Consider the following 20,882-nt stretch of genomic DNA (forward strand, 5'->3'; position numbering starts at 1 on the left):
CCTGTAGCTGAGCTGTCTGCAGCACTGCGGATCAGCCAGGGTGATCAGTTGGATCTAGGATCTACCTCTACGCTGTGCACTGGCCCCTAGTCCCTCAGGCCCACTCCACAACTCTCTCTGCCCTACTGTCTTCCCCACTGCTACGTTTTCCCTCCCAGTTCATTTATTCCAATTAGCACATGCACAAGCTATGCTGTTTCCCTTCTTTAAAACAAAACCTTCTTTACCCCATATCCCCTTCCAGTTACTCCATTTGTCTTCTCCCTTTTACAGAAAAATCTCTGAAAGAATTGTTTGTGGCCAGGCGCGGTGGCTCACGCCTGTAATCCCAGCACTTTGAGAGGCCGAGGTGGGCGGATCACCTGAGGTCGGGAGTTCGAGACCAGCCTGACCAACATGGAGAAACCCCATCTCTACTAAAAATACAAAAATTAGCTGGGTGTGGTGGCGCATGCCTGTAATCCCAGCTACTTGGGAGGCTTAGGTGGGAGAATCACTTGAACTCGGCGGTGCGGGGGGTCGCGGAGGTTGCGGTGAGCAGAGATTGCGCCATTGCACTCCCTGGGCAAAAAGATAGAAAATCAGTCTCAAAAAAAAAAAAAAAAAGTAATTGGTTGTACTGTTTCACCTTCCTGTCCTCCCACTTCCCCTAGAACCTACTCCAATTAGGCACCACTCAAACAAATGCTCTGCTCACCAATGATCTTGCTAGTGTAGAAGTACTCCTGATCCCTCCCTCCATGGGAAGTGAGCCCCATTACTGGAACGTTCCTGTGAGTCTGGAAGGAGCCGTTAGGTATAGACTGCCCTGCCACTTCCTCCCTCTCAGAACCTCGGCTGCCTTCAGGGGACATATGCACTGCGTTCCTCTTAACTTCTGCTACTCAAAGAGTGATCCCCACGATGGCAATACTGACATCACTTGGAAGCTTATTAGAAGAGCAGAATCTCAGGCTCCGCCCAAGCCCTACTCAGTCAGAACCTGCATTTTAGTACGATCCCCAGGTGATTCTGGTGCACAATAAAGTTCAAGAAGTACTACTCTAAACTGCCTCATTCTCAGGTTCAGTCTTACAAAATAAATCCAGGCCGGGCGCGGTGGCTCACGCCTCGAATCCCAGCACTTTGGGAGACCAAGGCGGGCAGATCATGAGGTCAGGAAATCGAGACCATCCTGGCTAACACAGTGAAACCCCTTCTCTACTAAAAATACAAAAAAAAAAAAAAATTAGCCGGGCGTGGTGGCGGGCACCTGTAGTCCCAGCTACTGGGGAGGCTGAGGCAGGAGAATGGCATGAACCCGGGAGGCGGAGCTTGCAGTGGGCCGAGATCATGCCACCGCACTCCAGCCTGGGCGACAGAGCGAGACTCCGTCTCAAAAAAAAAAAAAAAAAGGAAACAAATCCAGTGTTCCCAATCCCAGATGTAACCACATTTTCTAACAGGGGTGGTATTTTGGTCTCCCATCTCCCATCTGTCTTATTTTTTCTCAATTGATTCTGAAATTGGGAAAAATCATCAGGGTATTCCCTTGTTCCCTCGGACTTCTTACACCTTTCAGTTGCCAAAACCTGTGGTCCCTGCTCAGTCCTTTTTTTTTTTTTTTCCTTCCTTTTTGTGGAGAACGGAGTCTCGCTGTATTACCCAGGCAGGTCTCGAACTCCTGGGCTCAAGCTATCCTCCCGCCTCTGCCTCCCTGAGAGCTGGGATTATAGGCGTGAGCCACCGCGCCCGGCCCCCTGCTCAGTCCTTACTGTAACCTATTGGCTGCCCTGGACAAAGCGACCACTTCCTCAGTCTTCCACACTCTCCCTCCATGGCCACTGCTTGTCCTCCTGGCTGGACTGCTCTCCCTGACCTCTGTGTGTCAGAACGCACCAAGCTCCAAGATCTAGTCCTTGGTTCCTGTCAGCTACACACACACTCCAAGTCTCCTTCCCTGCCTGAGCCTCGATCTGCTGTCTTCATGCTGACAACTCCAAATGTGTGTTTCCAGCCCCAACCCCTCCCCTTGAATCCCGCTAGTCCAGCCAACTGTTTTGTTGACTACACACTTGGGTGCATGTGTTGGCATCTGAAAGTGAACACGACTCACACCAAATTATTTTTATGTATTTTTTTTTGAGACGGAGTTTCGCTCTTTGTTGCCCAGGCTGGAGTGCAGTGGCATGACCTCAGCTCACTGCAACCTCCACCTCCTGGGTCCAAGTGGTTCTCCTGTCTCGGCCTCCCAAATAGCTGGGATTACAGGCGCCCGCCACCACGCCCGGCTAATTCTGTATTTTTAGTAGAGACAGGGTTTCACCAGGCTGGTCTCAAATCCCTGACCTCAGGTGGTCTGCCCGCCTCGGCCTCCCAAAATGCTATTTTTTTTTTTTTTTTAAACAGGGTTTCACTCTGTTGACCAGGCTGCAGTGCAGTGGCAAGATCACAGCTCACTGTAGCTTCCAACTCCTGGGCTCAAGCGATCCTTCTGCCTCAGCCTCCTGGGTATCTGGGACTAGTGGCGTGCACCATCATGCCCAGCTAATTTTTAATTGTTTGTAGAGATGGGGTCTCGCTACGTTGCCCAGGCTGGTCTCGAAGTCTTGGCCTCCCAAAGTGCTGGGATTACAAGCATACCATTCTCAGCTTTTGTTCTACCAATTGTCTTCACCTTAGGAAACTGCAATGCTGTTCCTTTCACTCAGGCACTTACCCTTTTAGTTACTTTCTTTCCAACTCTTTATGAAGTCTCTCAGAGAACTGTTAGTTCTAACTTCAAAATGTACCCTGAATCTGCCCATTTCGTCCTACCTATACTGCTACTACCTTAGTCTAAGCCACCGTCTCCTCCCCCTGGAATATTGGGGTAACAATCTTATTATGTCCCTTTTTTCTACTTGTCCCTGCCTGAGTACAAAGACTGTTTTCCACTCAGCAGTCAGAATGGTCTTTTAAAAATGCAAATAAGCCCCTGTGACTTCTCTGCTCCAAAGCCTTCAGTGGCTTCCCATTCACTCTAATGAAATTCCAAGTCCTCACCTCAGCCCTAAATACCCTGGTCCCTGGCTACTTTCTGATGTCTTCTATTGCGCTCCCAGTCCCTGACTCCATACCAGTGACCTTGCTATTTCTGGAACCTACTGAGGACACTGCTGCCTCAAGGGATTCGTTTCTCTACTTGGAGACTTCTTTGCCCAGGGGTTTGCATGGTTTACCTCATCCTTTAATTCCAGAGTCTGCTCAAATGTGATCTCCTAAGAGAGGCCTTCCCTGACTATGCCATCTAAACACATCCCTCCTTCCCACCCCTCTTTCATCCTTTTATTTAGCTGCTTTCCTCCAAAATACTTACGACTGATGTTAATTTGTTTAAACAATGTCTTCCCCACTGGAATGGGAGGGCACAAGTGTGTGGGCTTGCTTTGTTTGCTGCTGAGTTACTGCACCCAGCGGCACACCAGGCACAGGGTGGGTACTCAAATATTTGTTGGAACAAATCATTGCTTCTAACCTGAGGGCTGCTCCTCCCTCCCTTCTGTTTCTCCCCAAACACCCAGGACAGTGGTCCCTGCTCATGCTCTGCTCATGATGAGGGCTTGTTAAATTAAATTGACATGTTGGAATTTTCAAATCCTCATTTACCCTTCCCCACCCCAAAAAAACCAACGTGGCCAGGCGCAGTGGCTCACACCTGTAATCCCAGCACTTTGGAAGGCCGAGGCGGGTGGATCACCTGAGGTCAGGAGGTTGAGACCAGTCTGGCCAACATGCTGAAACCCCGTCTCTACTAAAAATATTTTTTTAAAAATTAGCCAGGTGTGGTAGCAGCCACCTGTAATTGCAACTACTTGGGAGGCTGAGGAAAGAGAATTGCTTGAACTGGGGAGGCAGAGGTTGCAGTGAGCTGAGATTGTGCCATTGTACACCAGGCTGGGCAACAAGAGTGAAACTCTGTCTCAAAAAAATAATAGGCAGGGCACGGTGGTTTACGCCTGTAATCCTAGCAGTTTGGGAGGCCGAGGCGGGTGGATCACGAGGTCAGGAGTTTGAGACCAGCCTGGCCAACATGCTGAAACCCTTCTCTACTAAAAATAAAATCAGCTAGGATGTGGTGGTGGGCGCCTGTAATCCCAGCTACTTGGGGGACTGAGGCAGGGAGAATCGCTTGAACCCGGGAGGTGAAAAGTTGCAGTGAGCTGAAAGATCACGCCACTGCACTCCAGCCTGGACGACAGAGTGAGACTCCATCTCAAAAAAAATAAAAATAAATAAATAATAATAAAAATAAAAATACAAAAATTAGCCAGGCGTGGTGGCGCACACCTGTAATCCCAGCTACTCAGGAGGCTTAGGCAGGACAATCACTTGAACCCAGGAGGCAGAGGTTGCAGTGAGCAGAGATCATGCCACTGCATTCCAGCCTTGGTGACAGAGCAAGACTCTGTCTCAGGGAAAAAAAAAAAAAAAGCCAACACAACACTACAGAATTATTGGAAGGCATACAAGGGGGCTTCAGGAGAAAAACGACAAATCTTCCAGCCAAAACAACCACTTACATCTTTGGGAGAAAAGTACTTTCAAAGAAAGAGCACCATATTAGCTTTCTTGTTTATATAAAAACCACCACTTTGAATGTCAGAAAGGAACACAAGTGATGATATCGTGACTTCTGTCTTAGAAAGGTATTATCTTTGCAAGTCAAGAAAAGAAATCTTTGCGTAATTACCTTTCAAGGGGTGCAAGAATAAATGTACATCAAGAGCCTTCAGATGCACTGGCTGTACCTTTATTATTTTTACCTCGTTCACTAATAGTTCCGTGATGCAAGGTTACCATACACAGTTAGATAATGTCTGCATTGCACATCTAAGGCTATACAGCAAAAGAATCAGAATTAGTACAAATACAAGAACTATATTTACAGTCTGTATACTCAAGCTCCAAACATCAGATAATATTTACAAAATAAAACATGAAAATGAAAATCCAAAATTAATAATGTACATTGTTGCTAATGTGCTCAACTCCTTCACTGGGGAGAGATCAGTTTGCAAAGTCTTGGTTCAAAAAGGCCACTTATGCATTACGGGTTTTGTTGTCATGTGTGAGGATGGTGACAAGAGACTTGCAATCTCAACAGACAAGTACTTTAGAGCCACAAAGTCTAAGACGATGCCTTAAATACAAGAAGGCTGGTGGACTCCTCAGGTGAACTGATGCCAGAATACGCAGAATGAAAAAAAAAAGAACTTGAAGACATGAAGAACAACACACAACAGCCAGGGTTTGGCAAGAGACCAACCTCAGCTCAGACTTTCCATCTGAGCACAGCCGTTTGGCTGTGAGCTTTTTACATGAATTTTATAACAACTCTGATTTCTTCCTTTAAATGACTGGAGGCTTTGTAAAGATCCTATGGGGCTCAAATACTAACTTCATAAATGGCCTTTTGAACAATAGCAGCAAATAGTCTCTCAGCTGATATTTCCATTTACTAAGGAAGCACAAATTAAAACATTCCTGCTACACAGTCATGGTCTGGCCACACACCGGGGTGAATCACTGGCCCTGGTGAACAACTGTAGTGCACACAAGTTAGAGTCCTATGTAAACACATCCAGCAAACCTTCTGGGAGCAGCAGCAAAATCAATCTTTTCTTTTGAGACAGAGTCCTGCTTTGTCACCTGGGCTGGAGTGCAATGGTGCAATCTCAACTCACTGCAGCCTCCACCTCCCAGGTTCAAGCGATTCTCCTGCCTCAGCCTCCCGAGTAACTGGGATTACAGGCACATGCCACCACGCCCGGCTACTTTTTGTATTTTTAGTAGAGACGGGGTTTCACCATGTTGGCCAGGCTGGTCTCGAACTCCTGACCTCAGGAGATCCACCTGCCTTGGCCTCCCAAAGTGCTGGGATTACAGGCGTGAGCCACCACACCCAGCTGAATTTTTTCTTTTTAAGGGGCAGGTTAACAATCACATTTTAAAAGGGAACCAAAAGAAAAACTGAAAGACCCAAGTGAAACAAGCCCTGATACTGTCCCTTGGAACCCGAGCGGGACACAGCATGAGGGAAGCGCGGAAAGAGTAGCGATGAGTGTGCACACTGGAGGGTCGGTCTCTTCTCCCCAATCCACTGTGCAAGTAAGTATAGCTGGATAAATATACATAGACCTGACAAAATTAAATATCCCTGTAAATTAGATAATAAGCAGCAGGCAACAAAGTCTTTGCTTTGGAATATGTGCCAGGCAAAGTCATCTTGTTTTTAGATCCCAAGAGACAGTTCACAATGACTTAGTTCCTTCATCCGAAATGAGCTGAAAAATCCATAAAAAATAGGAGCAGTTATCTGAAGTCTATATGACTGAAGGGAAAAAAAAATATCAAATAATAGTGGTTTTTTTAGTTGGGAAACTCACTCCATTGGCCCTTGCGGTCAGCACGTTTAACAACGAGCTGGGGCTCAGGTGCCCGGCCACTGCCACAGGCAGCCCTTGCCTGTGCTCCTGACTAGCGCATGGGCTGGCCAACCCTGCACAGTCCTGGCCTGAGCGCTGACTGACTCCCAGGAGGGGACACAGACACAGAGAGGGTCTGAGCACTGATTCGGGGCTGGTAGTGAGGCCATATTTTGCTTTGACGGGAGAAAGGAGGATGAGAGAGAGAGGAGGTGGTGATTAGTTTTAACTAGCACTCATTTGTTTGAATTTGCCTAAGAATTCTCTTTTCTGCCTTTTACATTTTTTGCTTATTTAAAGGCGTGCTTTAAGAAAATAAATAAATAAATAAAGGTGGTTTCCTTAAGGGCTGGGTTTCTTAACTTTCCCGCCACAACAGCAACAACTAGAGCCTCATAAACAGTTCCTGCCACAAATCTTCTCTCAGAGCTTCAGAGTGGGGATGGTTCTGTCAGGCAAAGGAGCACCCACCCTGGACGTGCTGGGGGCCAGCAGAGGCTGTCTGTACCTGCCAGCCGCAGCAGGGGCTCCCCAGAGGGTGGAGAGCATGCAGAACACGACCACTCTGCTCCTTCTGGCTCCCTCAGAGGCCTTCTTATCCGGGCACGCTATGAACAGACAGTCCAGTTTGGCCTATTCTAATGTCTGATACTTCCAAAGCAAAGACTTACCAAACCAGTTTTGTATGAGTTAGAAGAAAAACCAAAGTCATTTCAGTGTATCACATAATTTCAAACTCTCAGGCCTCCCACTGTCCTGTGTCACAGACATGGATCCTCTGTCACACTTTGTAACAGCAGCATCAATGACTTAATTTCAAAAGTGACCTTCAAATTCCATCTTCATTTCCCTGAAATTAGATTTGATTCCAGTCCAGGCAGCCATCTCTAAGCACCGACAGATCCTGCTGGTTTGAATAGAACCAGAAGGGCATATTGTGTCCATCAGACAATGAAAATTCTAACTACATTAAAAAATCTCACATACCACTTAGAAAACAAATAACATCAGAGTTAGTGACCTATGTTTTAAAGGGAGGAAGAAAATTAAAAAAAAAAAATCCATCATAGAGTTTCCGCTGGTCACTTTTCAGGTACAGACACAGCCTGTGATTCTATCTTCTCTCTCTCCGTGATTCACTTTTCCTCCTCTTCACAATGCAGTGATAAGGAGCGAAGCTGGGAGACCTGTTCTTCAGAGATGAGCCCAACCAGGAAGTGAGAAACAAAGGTGTGGACGACGACACAAGTCTCCCTAGCAACAACTCTGCAGAGGCGTGCGAGGCCCTGGCCTTTGCTGCATGAAGCAAGAAGTCATCCAGCTACCTATCGCCTGAGAGTCAGCAAGCTCAAGGCCGAGGACCTCACCAAGTAGGAGCGAGCAGATACTTTCCTGAATGCCTGAGTGATGGTGAAACAGAGAGGTCTGAGCAAGGGAAGTAAAGGATGGTGTAAAACAATCCCAAGACAACTGGCAAAGCAACTGAAGTCTCTGGAGGCTTTCCTTTTCCCCTCTCATCCTGGAAAACTTACTGGCAGCTGAAAGAGACAGACTTATCTTCTCTGATGGTCTCGGAAGCCAGATGACCTGGTCTGTCAGAAGGAAAGAAGACTCTGTCCACAGTGAGCATCCTCCGTTCTCCCTGGGCAGGGTTTCCACACCAGATGGAGAGGAGCAGGGAATACGCAACAAACCCTGGGGCCCGGGCTCCCCGACGCTCTTCTGTGCCCCTAGGCATATTGTGTTTTGTTTGGAGTAGTGGTCACGGTTAGTTTTAATCCTGGGATCCAGAAAGCAAAGCCTGCCACATTTGCTTATTTATGAGTATAGAGAGCATCACTCAAAGCATCTTCCACTTGACAAGCATCAATGAAAATGACTGCTGGATTCAGAGGGAGACTTCCAAGTGTATGCCTGAAAGCTACATTTCTTTGATCAAAGCGAGCTGTAACAATCACAAGGTCACTATTCAGCATTATCTTTTTTTTTTTTTTTTTTTGAGATGGAGTCTTGTTCTGTCACTCAGGCTAGAGTGCAGTGGCGCAATCTTGGTTCACTGCAACCTCCGCCTCCTGGGTTCAAGCAATTCTCCTGCCTCAGGCTCCCAAGTAGCTGGAATTACAGGAGTGTGCCACCATGCCGACTAATTTTGTATTTTTAGTAGACACGGGGTTTCACCATATTGGCCAGGCTGGTCTTGAACTCCTGACCTCATGATACGCCCGCCTCGGCCTCCCAAAGTGCTTGGATTACAGGCGTGAGCCACTGTGCCCAGCCTACCCAGCATTATCTTAATCATAACAGTGACCATCAAGTTTATCACCAGAAAGTGAAACACTCCCGCCTTGTGGAACATTTATGTATGACATGGCACTAATTCCAACTGTACCACCACCATCACTAATGCCAAAATCAGAACTGAGACACTCCTAGAAAAAAGCTTCCTTCCCAGCAGAGAAAAAACAGTGGGCAGGAATCCTGCTGTGAGGAGCTACAAGCCTCCCACCGCCTGCTGCCATCATGGCCCACAGCCAAACCCTGGGGTCCCCTGAAGTCCACCCGAAGCATCCTTGGCATTTCCCTTCACACGAGGTCAAGAGCAGCCACTGTCCCAGGCCCACTGAAAAAGCCTCTCTTCTCCTCTCTACCAGTAAATAAAAATTCCATAATTATGCTCTAAAAAGCCCCAACTTTGACTCAGAATATAACTGTTCCAGTTCTATGCTCACCACCACCTTTTCCCCAAATGGAAATACAGGGATTAGCCTTGGCAAAAAGAGACAGAGGGGGAAAAAACGATTGTTTTTTTCCTCTCAGGTTCTAAAAAGGCCAGATGTCTCCTCCCTTAGTCTCTAAGCCACCCAAGAAAAATTAAAGTGATATCACAAACAGAGAAAAGAAGAAAAAAGTATCATGTTGTCTTCAAAAACAGACAAAGGTGTCTGGTGACAGCAGCACAGACATCAGAGGTGGTCATGATGGGGACCTATCATACAAAAGGAAGCCAAAGTACACCCACAATTATTTGGAGATTCACCAGATCCCCTCAGAGCTTTTGTGTTTGTGTGTGTGTGTTTGTGTGTATTTAAAAACATTTTTTCCTTTTGTTAGGCCACATGCTACTAACAAGATTCTCAGCACAGGAAAAAAGAAAAGAGTACAGAGCAATGGAGATGGGGACGGGAGAGCTGGAAAAGTGTTGCACAAGGAGGGAGAAGTAGGTAAGCCACAGGATTACATACAAGAGTCACCGTCAAGAATCACAAAGAGAAATGAGAGGTAACGTTTTATCTCTCGAAGGTGAGTGAGGGCACTCGGCAGAGTCACTTAGTATTTCGGCTGGCTCGGGCATCTGCGGGAAAGCTTTGACCTATGGGGGACAAACGGGGAGGTATTACCGGATTAGAAGTCTGGGTACAAGTGTTGGCCCCTCACAGTCCTCTCCCTCTGAGGCTCCCTCCTGGAGCATCTTCCTATTTGGCACCGCAGGCCTAGGCCTCTAAACTTTCTACTCCGGGACCCTGTGACACAAGCCCTTAGAGAGCCTGAGGCTGAATCACAGGGCTGGAGGTTGGGAGGCCATTAAGATTCTCACTGTCTTCCCTTTACTTTCTGCCCTGGGCCCCATATGCAGACCTCTTGAGAACAAAAAGACAAAGAAGAAAAACAACTGGTGCACATGTGTGACCAGAGTCTCCCTGGTGGTTCAGAACATGACGATGTCTTACAAGATGCAGAGGCCTCATTACCACCCCACAACCAATCTACACACCTGTCCTTCCTCTGTTTTAAATTTATTTTGAAAAATACTTCCTTTCAAGCCAGACGTGGTGGCTCACGCCTGTAATCCCAGCACTTTGGGAGGCCAAGGAGGGCAGATCACCTGAGGTCAGGAGTTCAAGACCAGCCTGGCCAACATGGTGAAAACCCGTCTCTACTAAAAATACAAAAAAAATTAGCTGGATGTGGTGGTGGGCACCTGTAATCCCAGCTACTCGGGAGACTGAGGCAGGAGAATGGCTTGAACCTGGGAGGTGGAGGTTGTGGTGAGCCAATATAGTGCCATTGCACTCCAGCCTGGGCCACACAAGAGCGAAACTCCATCTCAAAAAAGAAAAAAAAAGAAAAATACTTCCTTTCCTATTTATCTTGATATTCCTGAAGCCAAAAGCCAAAGAGAGAAAGAAAACACAGAACAACTTCTAGACTGGGTGCAGTGGCTCACGCCTACAATCCTAGCACTTTGGGAGGCCAAGTTGGGTGGATCATTTGAGGTCAGGAGTTCGAGACCAGCCTGGCCATTGTGGTAAAACCCCATCTCTACAAAAAATATAAAAATTAGCCAGGCATGGTGGCGCATGCCTGTAGTCTCAGCTACTGGGGAGGCTGAGTCAGAAGAATCGCTTGAACCAGGGGCAGAGGTTGCAGTGAGCCAAGATGAAGCCACTGCACTTCAGCGAGATACAGTGAGACTCGGTCTCAAAAAAAAAAAAAAAAAAAAAAACCAACAAAAACAACTTACCGTATTGTGCCAGCGAGAAGTGGGTTGAAGGCATACAACCAGTCGTTCATGTCTTTGTCATTCAGGGCCTGCAAAAGGACCCCACGGTGCTTTGTGCAGACAGCAAAGGTGTTTGGTGTCTGAAAGAAAAATGCAAGTAGACAAGAAAGTTACTACAAAGACAGCGATGGGGACTGCCTTGCCATATTCCCAAGGCATATAGCACTTCACAAAGGAAGTTCAAGACCAGAGAGAAAGGGGAAATTTCACTCCACAGAACAGAGAGTGCAGAACTCAAAAGGGAAGGAAGGGCACATGTGGCGATAAGAAACCAAGATAGGCAGGACGGACCTTCACCATGGCCTGCTGGTCCTCGCTGTACTCCACCTGTGCTGTGGACAGGTTAATGATTCCACGCTCCACAGGGTCTTTGTCACTGTTATAGATGAAGACATAAGGCCGACGGACGACAACAAAATGTTTAGCCCAGTTACTGTAAAGTGGCTCCTTGAAATGAAGGTATCCTTTCTTAGAGACCACTGAGCTAAAAAGGACAATATGACATAAAGTTAGTCTCTCACAAAAAGAAAATAATCATGTGCTGAGGACCATCAAAATATGCCACACCTAGGCCAAGATTCAACAAAACAGGCAAATGACCTCTTTGGCCTAGAATCTTATCTGCCAAAGTAACGCAGCAAAAGAGTGAAACCATGCCATGGCAACCTGCTGCGCCAGGGTGCAGATGCATCATGAGACCCAACTGGAGAAACCCGGGCCGGCCCTCTCACCCCAGACTGAACCTGCATTAGACTACAGTACAGACCTCACACAGAAGAGCTGTCCAGTCCTTCCTGTGGATGTGTTTTTTGTAGACAGAATTCCTGCTTAATATAGTACTCACCCTGGTCTAATTTCTTCAATATCTGGAACAAGATTGAGAAATTCGTTTTTTCCTGCTCGGGCCAAATAGGGCGTTTCCACAGCTGGGACAATCTGAAACTGTTCAAATTCTGTGCAGGGACTAGAGGCCCGGGAATTGGCTTCTGGGGTCCTTTAAAAGAGAGAGATTAGAAAGAAAAGGGTAACAACAGTATCAGTTATGATCAAGGCATACTGAGTACTGTCTCACTGGGAGGAATACAATGCCCCTCCCTAAACCCCAGCTACAAACTTGAGTTTCAGAGAGCTCAGCTGAGGAGACGAGCTGGCTTCAGAAAATTAACTCTGAATTCAACTGGTATCATCCTTCTGAAGTTATGAAAGGAAACTGATCATTGATGACCACTGGGTCACACAGTCTCTCTGCCTATATTAAAGCCATCTGAACACATTATCTGGAATATGAACTCTATTCCTTTATATGTTTCCTTTTAGTCTCACCACCAAAAGTGATGTTTCTCAAAGTGTGCTCCCAGCCAGCAGCATCAGCTTCACCTGGAAAACTGTTCAAAACCTCAAATTCCTAGACTCCAAGCCAGACCTATGGAACGAGAAACTCTGGGTGGGGTTGAGCCATGGGGGCTTCAACAAGCCTCCCAGGGGATGATGATATACACTGAAGTCTCAGAGGGCCACTGCCTTAGAAAATGGAAGAGAAAGCAAACAAATGGGAAGACCCTGGGTTCCTGAACGGTCATGCAGAGTAGACCTGCACCACTGACCTGGACCTGGACCAGCCCTCATGACTACTGTGTGATAAATAAATTCCTATACTGTGTATTGTTAGGTATCTTCGTAGAGCAATGTAGCATTGTATCGCGCTAATTCTAAAAAGCCCATTTTAACATTTTTTATACTTTATTATTTCTTTTTTTTTTTTTTTGAAATCGAGTTGGCCTGGTGCAGTGGCTCACGCCTGTAATCCCAGCACTTTGGAAGGCCAAGGTGGGCGGATCACCTGAGGTCGGGAGTTTGAGACCAGCCTGACCAACATGGCGAAACCGCGTCTCTACTAAAAATACAAAAATTAGCTGGGCGTAGTGGTGGGCGCCTGTAATCCCAGCTACCCAGGAGGCTGAGGCACGAGAATTGCTTGAACCCGGGAGGTAGACGTCACAGTGGGCTGAGATCGCGCCACTGCACTCCAGCCTGGGCGACAGAGTGAGACTGTCTCAAAAAAAAAAAAATTGCCAGCGCAGTGGCTCACACCTGTAATCCCAGCACTTTGGGAGGCCGAGGCAGGCGGATCACCAGGTCAGGAGACCAAGACCATTCTGGCTAACACGGTGAAACCCCATCTCTACTAAAAATACAAAAAATTAGCCGGGCGTGGTGGCAGGCGCCTGTAGTCCCAGCTATTTGGGAAGCTGAGGCAGGAGAATGGTGTGAACCCAGGAGGTGGAGCTTGCAGTGAGCTGAGATCGCGCCACTGCACTCCAGCCTGGGCGACAGAGGAAGATTCCCTCTCAAAAAAAAAAAAAAAGAAATAGAGTCTCACTCTGTCACCCAAGCTGGCATGCAGTGGTGCAATCTCGGCTCACTGCAACCTCTGCCTCCCAATCTTCCTGCCTCAGCCTCCCTAGTAGCTGGGATTACAGGTACATGCCCCTATGCCTGGAGGCTCACTGCAGCCTCAACCTCCCAGGCTCAAGCAATCCTCCCACCTCAGCCTCCTGAGTAGCTGGAACCACAGGTGCATGCCATCATGCCTATTTTATTTATTTTTTGTAGAGATGCGGGTCTCCCTATGTTGCCCAGGCTGATCTCAAACTTGTGGGCTGAAGCAATCCTCCCACCTCAGCTCTCCAAAGTGCTGGCATTACAGGTATGAGCCATTGCACTCAGCCACCACTTATTAAATTGGGATTCATCTTATAATTGATGGCATGCTGAAGTTAGTTGTCAGTGCTTTTTCTTCTTAGTGACACAGAATAGTCCCTACAGTCTGTGGCATCCCAAATTTAATGAAATTACCTGGTTGTGTTATTTTCTCCAGTCACCTTTGCCTGAGTCAGTGTTGGTACAATAAGATAGACAGGTGGATAACCAGATGAGAATAATTGATGGAGATGCACAAGAGTGAGGGTGTGTTGCAAAGAATGGATTATGATGATGAATCATGGACTCTATAGACTAAATTTGTCTTTTTCTTTCTCTTTTTTTTAGGGACAGGGTCTTGCTCTGTCGCCCAGGGTGGAATGCAGTCGTGCAATAATAAAACCTCACTGCAACCCTGAACTCCTGGATTCAAGCAATCCTCCCACTTCAGCCTCCCAAGTAGCTGGGACCACAGACACAGGCCACGACGCCTTACTCTCTTATTTATTTTTTGTAGAGATGGCATCTTGCCATGTTGCCAAGGCTGGTCTCGAACTCCCAGCCTCAAGCAATCCTCCCGCCTTGGCATCCCAAAGTGCTGGGAACCACCTCACCTGGCCTTGTCTTTATTTTTCTTACCTACGTAATTTGCTGTGGAATCAAAATATTTTTTTCCAAAACAGTTTCAAAATACTTTTCCCAAGATAGGACTTCCTATGTCTGTTATTATGACTGGGGAGACAAGTAGGGGTAGGAATGGAGGACAAAACTAGCAGAAAGGGATGAAGAAGACAGTCATCATGAGTTGATGATGCAGAAGGTTAGTAAGCCAATATGTGAAGAGCTGCCAGTAGCTAGCACCTCTCCAGTCACCATGATAGCCAAAAAGGCTCCCACACATTTCCAAATGCTGCCTAGGGAGAAGGTGCTGCCTTCAGTCAAGAACCATTGAGCTAAAGGAAGGTTGACATTTACCTTGGTTCTTAGATTGCTTGACTTCTCTCAGTGAAATCTGGGTACTTACTTCTGATCCAAAGAGTTGCTCCTAGAGTCTACCAGAGAGGGGCAGGTGGAAGAGGGAGTGAGGGTGGCACTGCTGAAACTGGACTCAGAGGGATCCCGTCCAATTGGAGAGATATCAGACAACTGGAAGCAAACCAAACACTACAAGTTACATTCAGCTGAAAAAAGCTGCCTCTACAATAACAATAGCGAGTTTCAACAACCAGAGCCTCACTTTGATACATCTTGTTTCAGAAAGTCATTTAAGAAAACAAGCTCATACGTACAATTATTATTTATCAATAAATAAATACATAGATAAAATTTTAAGAGACAAGGCCTTGCTCTGTTGCCCAGACTGGAATGCAGTGGTGCAATCTCAGCTCACTGCAACCTCCACCTCCCGGGTTCAAGCAATTCCCCTGCCTCAGCCTCCGGAGTAGCTGGGATTACAGGCGTGAGCCATCACGCCTGGCCCATTGTTTTGTTTTGGGTTTTTTTTTTTGAGGCGGAGTTTCACTCTTATTGCCCAGGCTGGAGTGCAATGGTGTGATCTCGGCTCACCGCAACCTCCACCTCCCAGGTTCAAGCAATTGTCCTGCCTCAGCCTCCTGAGTAGCTGGGATTATAGGCATGCGCCACCACGCCTGGCTAATTTTGTATTTTTAGAGATGGGGTTTCTCCATGTTGGTCAGGCTGGTCTCAAACTCCCGACCTCAGGTGATCTGCCTGCCTTAGCCTCCCAAAGTGTTGGGATAACAGGCGTGAGCCACCGCGCCCGGCCCCCCGGGTCCATTATTATTATTTTAAGAGATAAAAAAAATACTCATCCAGGTTGGGGTGCAATGGCACGATCATACCTCACTGCAAACTCAAACTCCTGGGCTCAGGCAATCCTGCCTTGGCCTCCTGAGTAGCTAGGACTATAGGTATGTACCACCACATTTGGCTAGTTTTTCAAAAACTTTTTTGTAGAGATAGTGTATTTGTGCTATAGTGCCCAGGCTGGTCTCAACCTATTGGCCTCAAGTGATCCTCTCATCTTGGCCTCCCAAGTGCTGGGATTACAGGCATGCACCACCACACCCAGCCCCTGAGTTAATGAGTGGTACTACAGTGGTGCACCTTCCATGTGTTAGGCATTGTTCTAATATGGCAGAGGAGCTGCCTCCCTGGAATTTAAGACAGACAATAAACCACTCACCAAGCACTTTAAAAGCATCAGGAAGTAATTAGCACTACAGCAAAAAATAAAGCAGGAAAGAGGGGTGGGTAGAAAGTTTCAGAGAGCTGTCAGATTTATTACCAGGTGTTAACAGAGTCCACTCACAGGAGGTGATAATGGAGTAGAAAAAGGAAAGAGGTAAGAGAGCCAACCATGGGAATACCTGGAGAAAGGCAATTCCAGGCAAAAAAAGAGGTGTGCAAAGACCCCAAGGCAGGAATGAGCGGGGAGGGTTGAAGGTCAAGCTGACTAGAATTGAGTGAATAACACAGAAATTCTCTGAAGTGTTTACCTCACTCTTTGTTGAAGTCAATAAAACTTTATGCCACCAAGAACCTCAGGGTTTCCTTGTACCCTGGCATAGAATAACATACCACCTCCCTATAGAATATTCTCCTCCAAAGGAGTCATGAAAAAGTCAAAATGTTTCCCATCTGATAATCAGTCTAAGAGACACAAAGGAGTACTTTTATCTTCAGAAGTCAGTGTTCGGACACTGAAAAGTTAGAATGACTACCAGAGCAGTATGTCATGCATTTTCAAATACAATGCTATGCCCATGTCAAGTTGCTTAAAAGCAGCAAAAACCAGGAATAGGTAATCTGGGATGCTGTGGAAAAATCAGTTAACAACACACTGGCTAAAAATTACAGCTTCAATGTGCTCACCTTACAGTCACTGATGCTGCCGTGCACCTGGCTGAATTCTCTGTTGAAAGTGTGGGTGAGAAGTTGCAGGCACTAAAGAAGAGAAAAAGAAGTGCAAGCTGAACATAAAATGTCAACAGCCAGGAGCCTCGGGATAGCTGACGACCACGTGGAGGCTCCTGGAGGGCTGAGTTCCCAGGGAGGGCACGGAAGCTCCACATCTCTCCCTATGCATTCGTCCATCTGCTGTTCATTGGTCTCCTTTGCACTGTCTTTTCTAATAAACTAGTAAATGTAAAAACAAACAAACAAAAACCTCAATGACTAAATGAAGCCCTGGATACAAGGTAGGAGGGGAAATAACATGTCCTAAACCCATAGTGCAGCTCAGATGTTGCCCTAACAGCTCTAGAAATTAAGTATATAGCAAGGGAAGTTCTATGTATGTCTAATAAAGATAAAGCAAGCGGCTTAAAAAAGCCTTTCTCAAGATTACCAAAATGAATTACTAAAAACACCATAGTTTTGGCTGGGTGTGGATGGCTCATGCCTGTAATCCCAGTACTTTGGGAGGCCGAGGCAGAAGGATCACCCAAAGGCAGGAGTTCGAGACCAGCCTAGCCAACATGGTGAAACCTTGTCTCTATTAAAACTACAAAAAATGGGCCTGGCGTGGTGGCTCATGCCTGTAATCCCAGCACTTTGGGAGGCTGAGGCAGGTGGATCACAAAGTCAGGAGATCAAGAACATCCTGGCCAATATGGTGAAACCCCATCTCTACTAAAAATACAAAAATCAGCTGGGTGTCACGGTGGGCGCAGGTAATCCCAGCTACACTCGGGAGGCTGAGAAAGAGACTCACTTGAACCTGGGAAGTGGAGACTGCAGTGAACCGAGATCATAGCACTGCACTCTAGCCTGGCAGCAGAGTGAGACTCCGTCCCCTCTGCAAAAAAAAAAAAAAAAAAGACCTGCAAAAAATGAGCTGGCAATGGTGGTGCACACCTGTAATACCAGCTACTTGGGAGGCTGAGGCAGAAGAACCACTTGAAAATGGGAGGTGGAGGCTGCAGTGAGCCGAGATTGCACCACTGCACTCCAGGGTGGGCGACAAAGTGAGACTCCATCTCAAAAAAATTAAAATTAAAATTAAAAAAATAAAAATAAATAAAAAATAAAAACACCATAGTTTAGAAGTACTTAAAAATGCAATAGGTGGCAGGGAACGATGGCTCACACCTGTAACCCTAGCACTTTGGGAGGCCAAGGCGGGTGGATCACCTGAGGTCAGGAGTTTGTGACCAGCCTGCCCAGCATGGTGAAACCCCACCTCTACTAAAAACACAAAAATTAGCCAGGCGTGGTGGCACCTGCCTGTAATCCCAGATACTAGGGAGGCTGTGACAGGAGAATTACTTAAACCTGGGAGGCAGAGACTGTAGTGAGCGGAAATCATGCCACTGCACTCCAGCCTGGGCCACAAGACCTAAACTCTGTCTCAAAAAAAAAAAAAAAAAAAAAAAGCACTGGGGGCGGTGGCTCATGCCTGTAATCCCAGCACTTTGGGAGGCTGAGGCGGGAGGATCACCTGAGACTGGGAGTTCGAGACCAGCCTGACCAACATGGAGAACACCGTCTCTACTAAAAATAAAAAATTAGTTGGGCATGGTGGCAAATGCCTGCAATCCCAGCTACTTGGGATGCTGAGGCAGGAGAATTGCTTGAACCCAGGAGGCGGAGGTTGCAGTGAGCCGAGATCGTGCCATTGCACTCCAGTCTGGACAATAAGAGCAATACTCCGTCTCAAAAAAACAAAACAAAACAAAACAAAAGTCAATAGCACTCCTTTTCTTTCCTTCTTTTTTTTTTAATTATTTTTTTTGGACACAAGGTCTCATTACGTTGCCCAGGATGGGCTTGAACTCGTGGGCTTGGGCAATCCTACCACCTCAGCCTCCTGAGTAGCTGGGACTACAGGTGCGTGACACCACAGCCAGCTACCCCTTTAATTCTCAGTTCACTCTGGTGCTAAAAGGCATGAAGGCTTCTGGATGGACATATTTTCCTAAATAAACCAGAAGACTATTTGAGTATTAAAACAAACCAAACATAAAACTCCTCTCATTTTGTATTTTCTTTTCAACTGCCCAGAAACCAAACCTGGGAGACATCCTCAACAATCCCTCTGCCTTTTCCCACATACCTCTGCCTTCTTTAGAAAGAAGGCAGTATCCAACCAGATTCCCCTTCCTCTTCATCACACATGCCTTCTTTTTATTTTATTTATTTATTTATGTTGTTGAGATGGAGTCTCACTCTGTTACCCAGGCTGGAGTGCAGTGACGCGATCGCGGCTCACTGCAACCTCCGCCTCCTAGGTTCAAGCAGTTCTCTGCCTAAGCCTCCCGAGTAGCTGGGATTACAGGTGTCCACCACCACGCCCAGCTAATTTTTGTATTTTTAGTAGAGACAGGGTTTTGCCATGTTGGTCAGGCTGGTCTCAAACTCCTGACCTCTGGTGATCTCTTGACCTGGTGATCTGCTGGCCTCAGCCTCCCAAAGTGCTGGAATTACAGGCATGCGCCACTGCGCCTGGCCACCTCTGCCTTCTTTAAAATGCTTTTATCTGGCCGGGCATCCACACATCCATAATCCTAGCACTTTGGGAGGCCGAGGTGGGCGGATCACCTGAGGTCAGGAGTTGGAGACCAGCCTGGCCAACGTGGTGAAACTCCGTCTCTACTAAAAATACAAAAATTAGCCAGGTGTGGTGGCACATGCCTGTACTCCAAGCTACTTGGGAGGCTGAGGAAGGAGAATCGTTTGAACCTGGGAAGCAGAGGTTGCAGTGAGCTGAGATCGCGCCACTGCACTCCAGCCTGCGTGATGGCAGCAAGACTGCATCTCAAAAAAAAAAAATTTTAAAAGTTTTTATCATTTCTCATCGGATTACTGTAATAAAGATAAAGAATTCTCCTTTCCTCAGCGTATCTCTTCACCATCGATCCATTCTCTTTATTGCTGCTAGAGAAATCTTTTTTTTTTGAGACGGCATCTCACTCTGTCGCCCAGGTTGGAGTGCAATGGCGCGATCTCGGCTCACTGCAACCTCTGCCTTCCGGGTTCAAGCGATTCTCCTGCCTCAGCCTCCCTAGTAGCTGGGATTACAGGCGCAGGCCACCACGCTTGGCTGATTTTTGTATTTTTAGTAGTAGACACGGGGTTTCACCATGTTGGCCAGGATGGTCTCGGTCTCCTGACCTTGTGATCCACCCGCCTCGGCCTCTCAAAGTGGTGGGATTACAGGCATGAGTCACTGCGGCTGGCCAGAAATCTTTCTAAAACACAAGTACCTGTTTAAAATAGTTCTGCATTGCTCCCATCATCCACTCTAAACTCTTCAGTGCAATATACAAGATTCTTCACTCTACACCTCCTGTTCCAGTCCCACATGAATTCCCCAAGACTGATGATGCAGGACACCACTGCCTCCCTCCTGCGCATCCTTCCAAGGTCAGCTCACGAGCGCCCCCACTACAGATGCTTCTCCTCTGACTCCCATAGCATTTGAAACACACACCTCTATTATATGCTTGTCACCTAACAGTCTGTAAGCCCTTATATTTTTTAATTTTTTTTTTTTTGAGGCGGAGTCTTGCTCTGTCGCCCGGACTGGAGTGCAGTGGCCGGATCTCAGCTCACTGCAAGCTCCGTCTCCCGGGTTTACGCCATTCTCCTGCCTCAGCCTCCCGAGTAGCTGAGACTACAGGCGCCCGCCACCTCGCCCGGCTAGTTTTTGTATTTTTAGTAGAGACGGGGTTTCACCGTGTTAGCCAGGATGGTCTCGATCTCCTGACCTCGTGATCCGCCCGTCTCGGCCTCTCAAAGTGCCGGGATTACAGGCTTGAGCCACCGTGCCCGGCCATATTTTTTAATTTTTAAATTTATTATTATTTTATTTTATTTTTTGAGATGGAGTGTCACTCTGTCGCTCAGGCTGGAGTGCAGTGGAGCTATCTTGGCTCACTGCAATCTCTGCCTCCCGGGTTCAAGCAATTCTCTTGCTTCAGCCTCTTGAGTAGCTGGGATTACAGGCGCCCACCACCACGCCTGGCTAATTTTTGTATTTTTAGTAGAGACAGGGTTTCACCATGTTGGCCAGGCTGCTCTCAAACTCCAGACCTCAGGTAATCTGCCTGCCTCAGCCCTGCAAAGTGCTGGGATTATAGGTGTGAGCCACTGAGCCTGGCTTAATTTTTGTTTTTGTAGAGACAATGTCTCACTATGTTAGCCCGGGCTTG

General features: G+C 47.0%; 1 protein-coding gene across 2 annotated transcripts in view; it reads right to left on the reverse strand.

Annotated features, from left to right (window-relative positions):
* Positions 1-4,753: 4,753 nt before the first annotated feature.
* KIF1B (kinesin family member 1B) overlaps positions 4,754-20,882 on the reverse strand; it is a 178,760-nt gene continuing 162,631 nt past the window's right edge. For both annotated transcript variants that reach the window (XM_026449767.1, XM_023215308.2), the window contains 6 exons: positions 16,603-16,674; positions 14,732-14,853; positions 11,852-12,001; positions 11,299-11,491; positions 10,969-11,087; positions 4,754-9,816 (listed from right to left, as the gene is read on the reverse strand). In XM_026449767.1, coding sequence (XP_026305552.1) covers positions 9,774-9,816; positions 10,969-11,087; positions 11,299-11,491; positions 11,852-12,001; positions 14,732-14,853; positions 16,603-16,674 — 699 coding nt within the window. In that variant the 3' untranslated portion in view covers positions 4,754-9,773. The remainder of the gene's footprint in view (positions 9,817-10,968; positions 11,088-11,298; positions 11,492-11,851; positions 12,002-14,731; positions 14,854-16,602; positions 16,675-20,882) is intronic.

This window comes from Piliocolobus tephrosceles, chromosome 1 (assembly GCF_002776525.5).
Source record: "Piliocolobus tephrosceles isolate RC106 chromosome 1, ASM277652v3, whole genome shotgun sequence".
NCBI lineage: Eukaryota > Metazoa > Chordata > Mammalia > Primates > Cercopithecidae > Piliocolobus > Piliocolobus tephrosceles.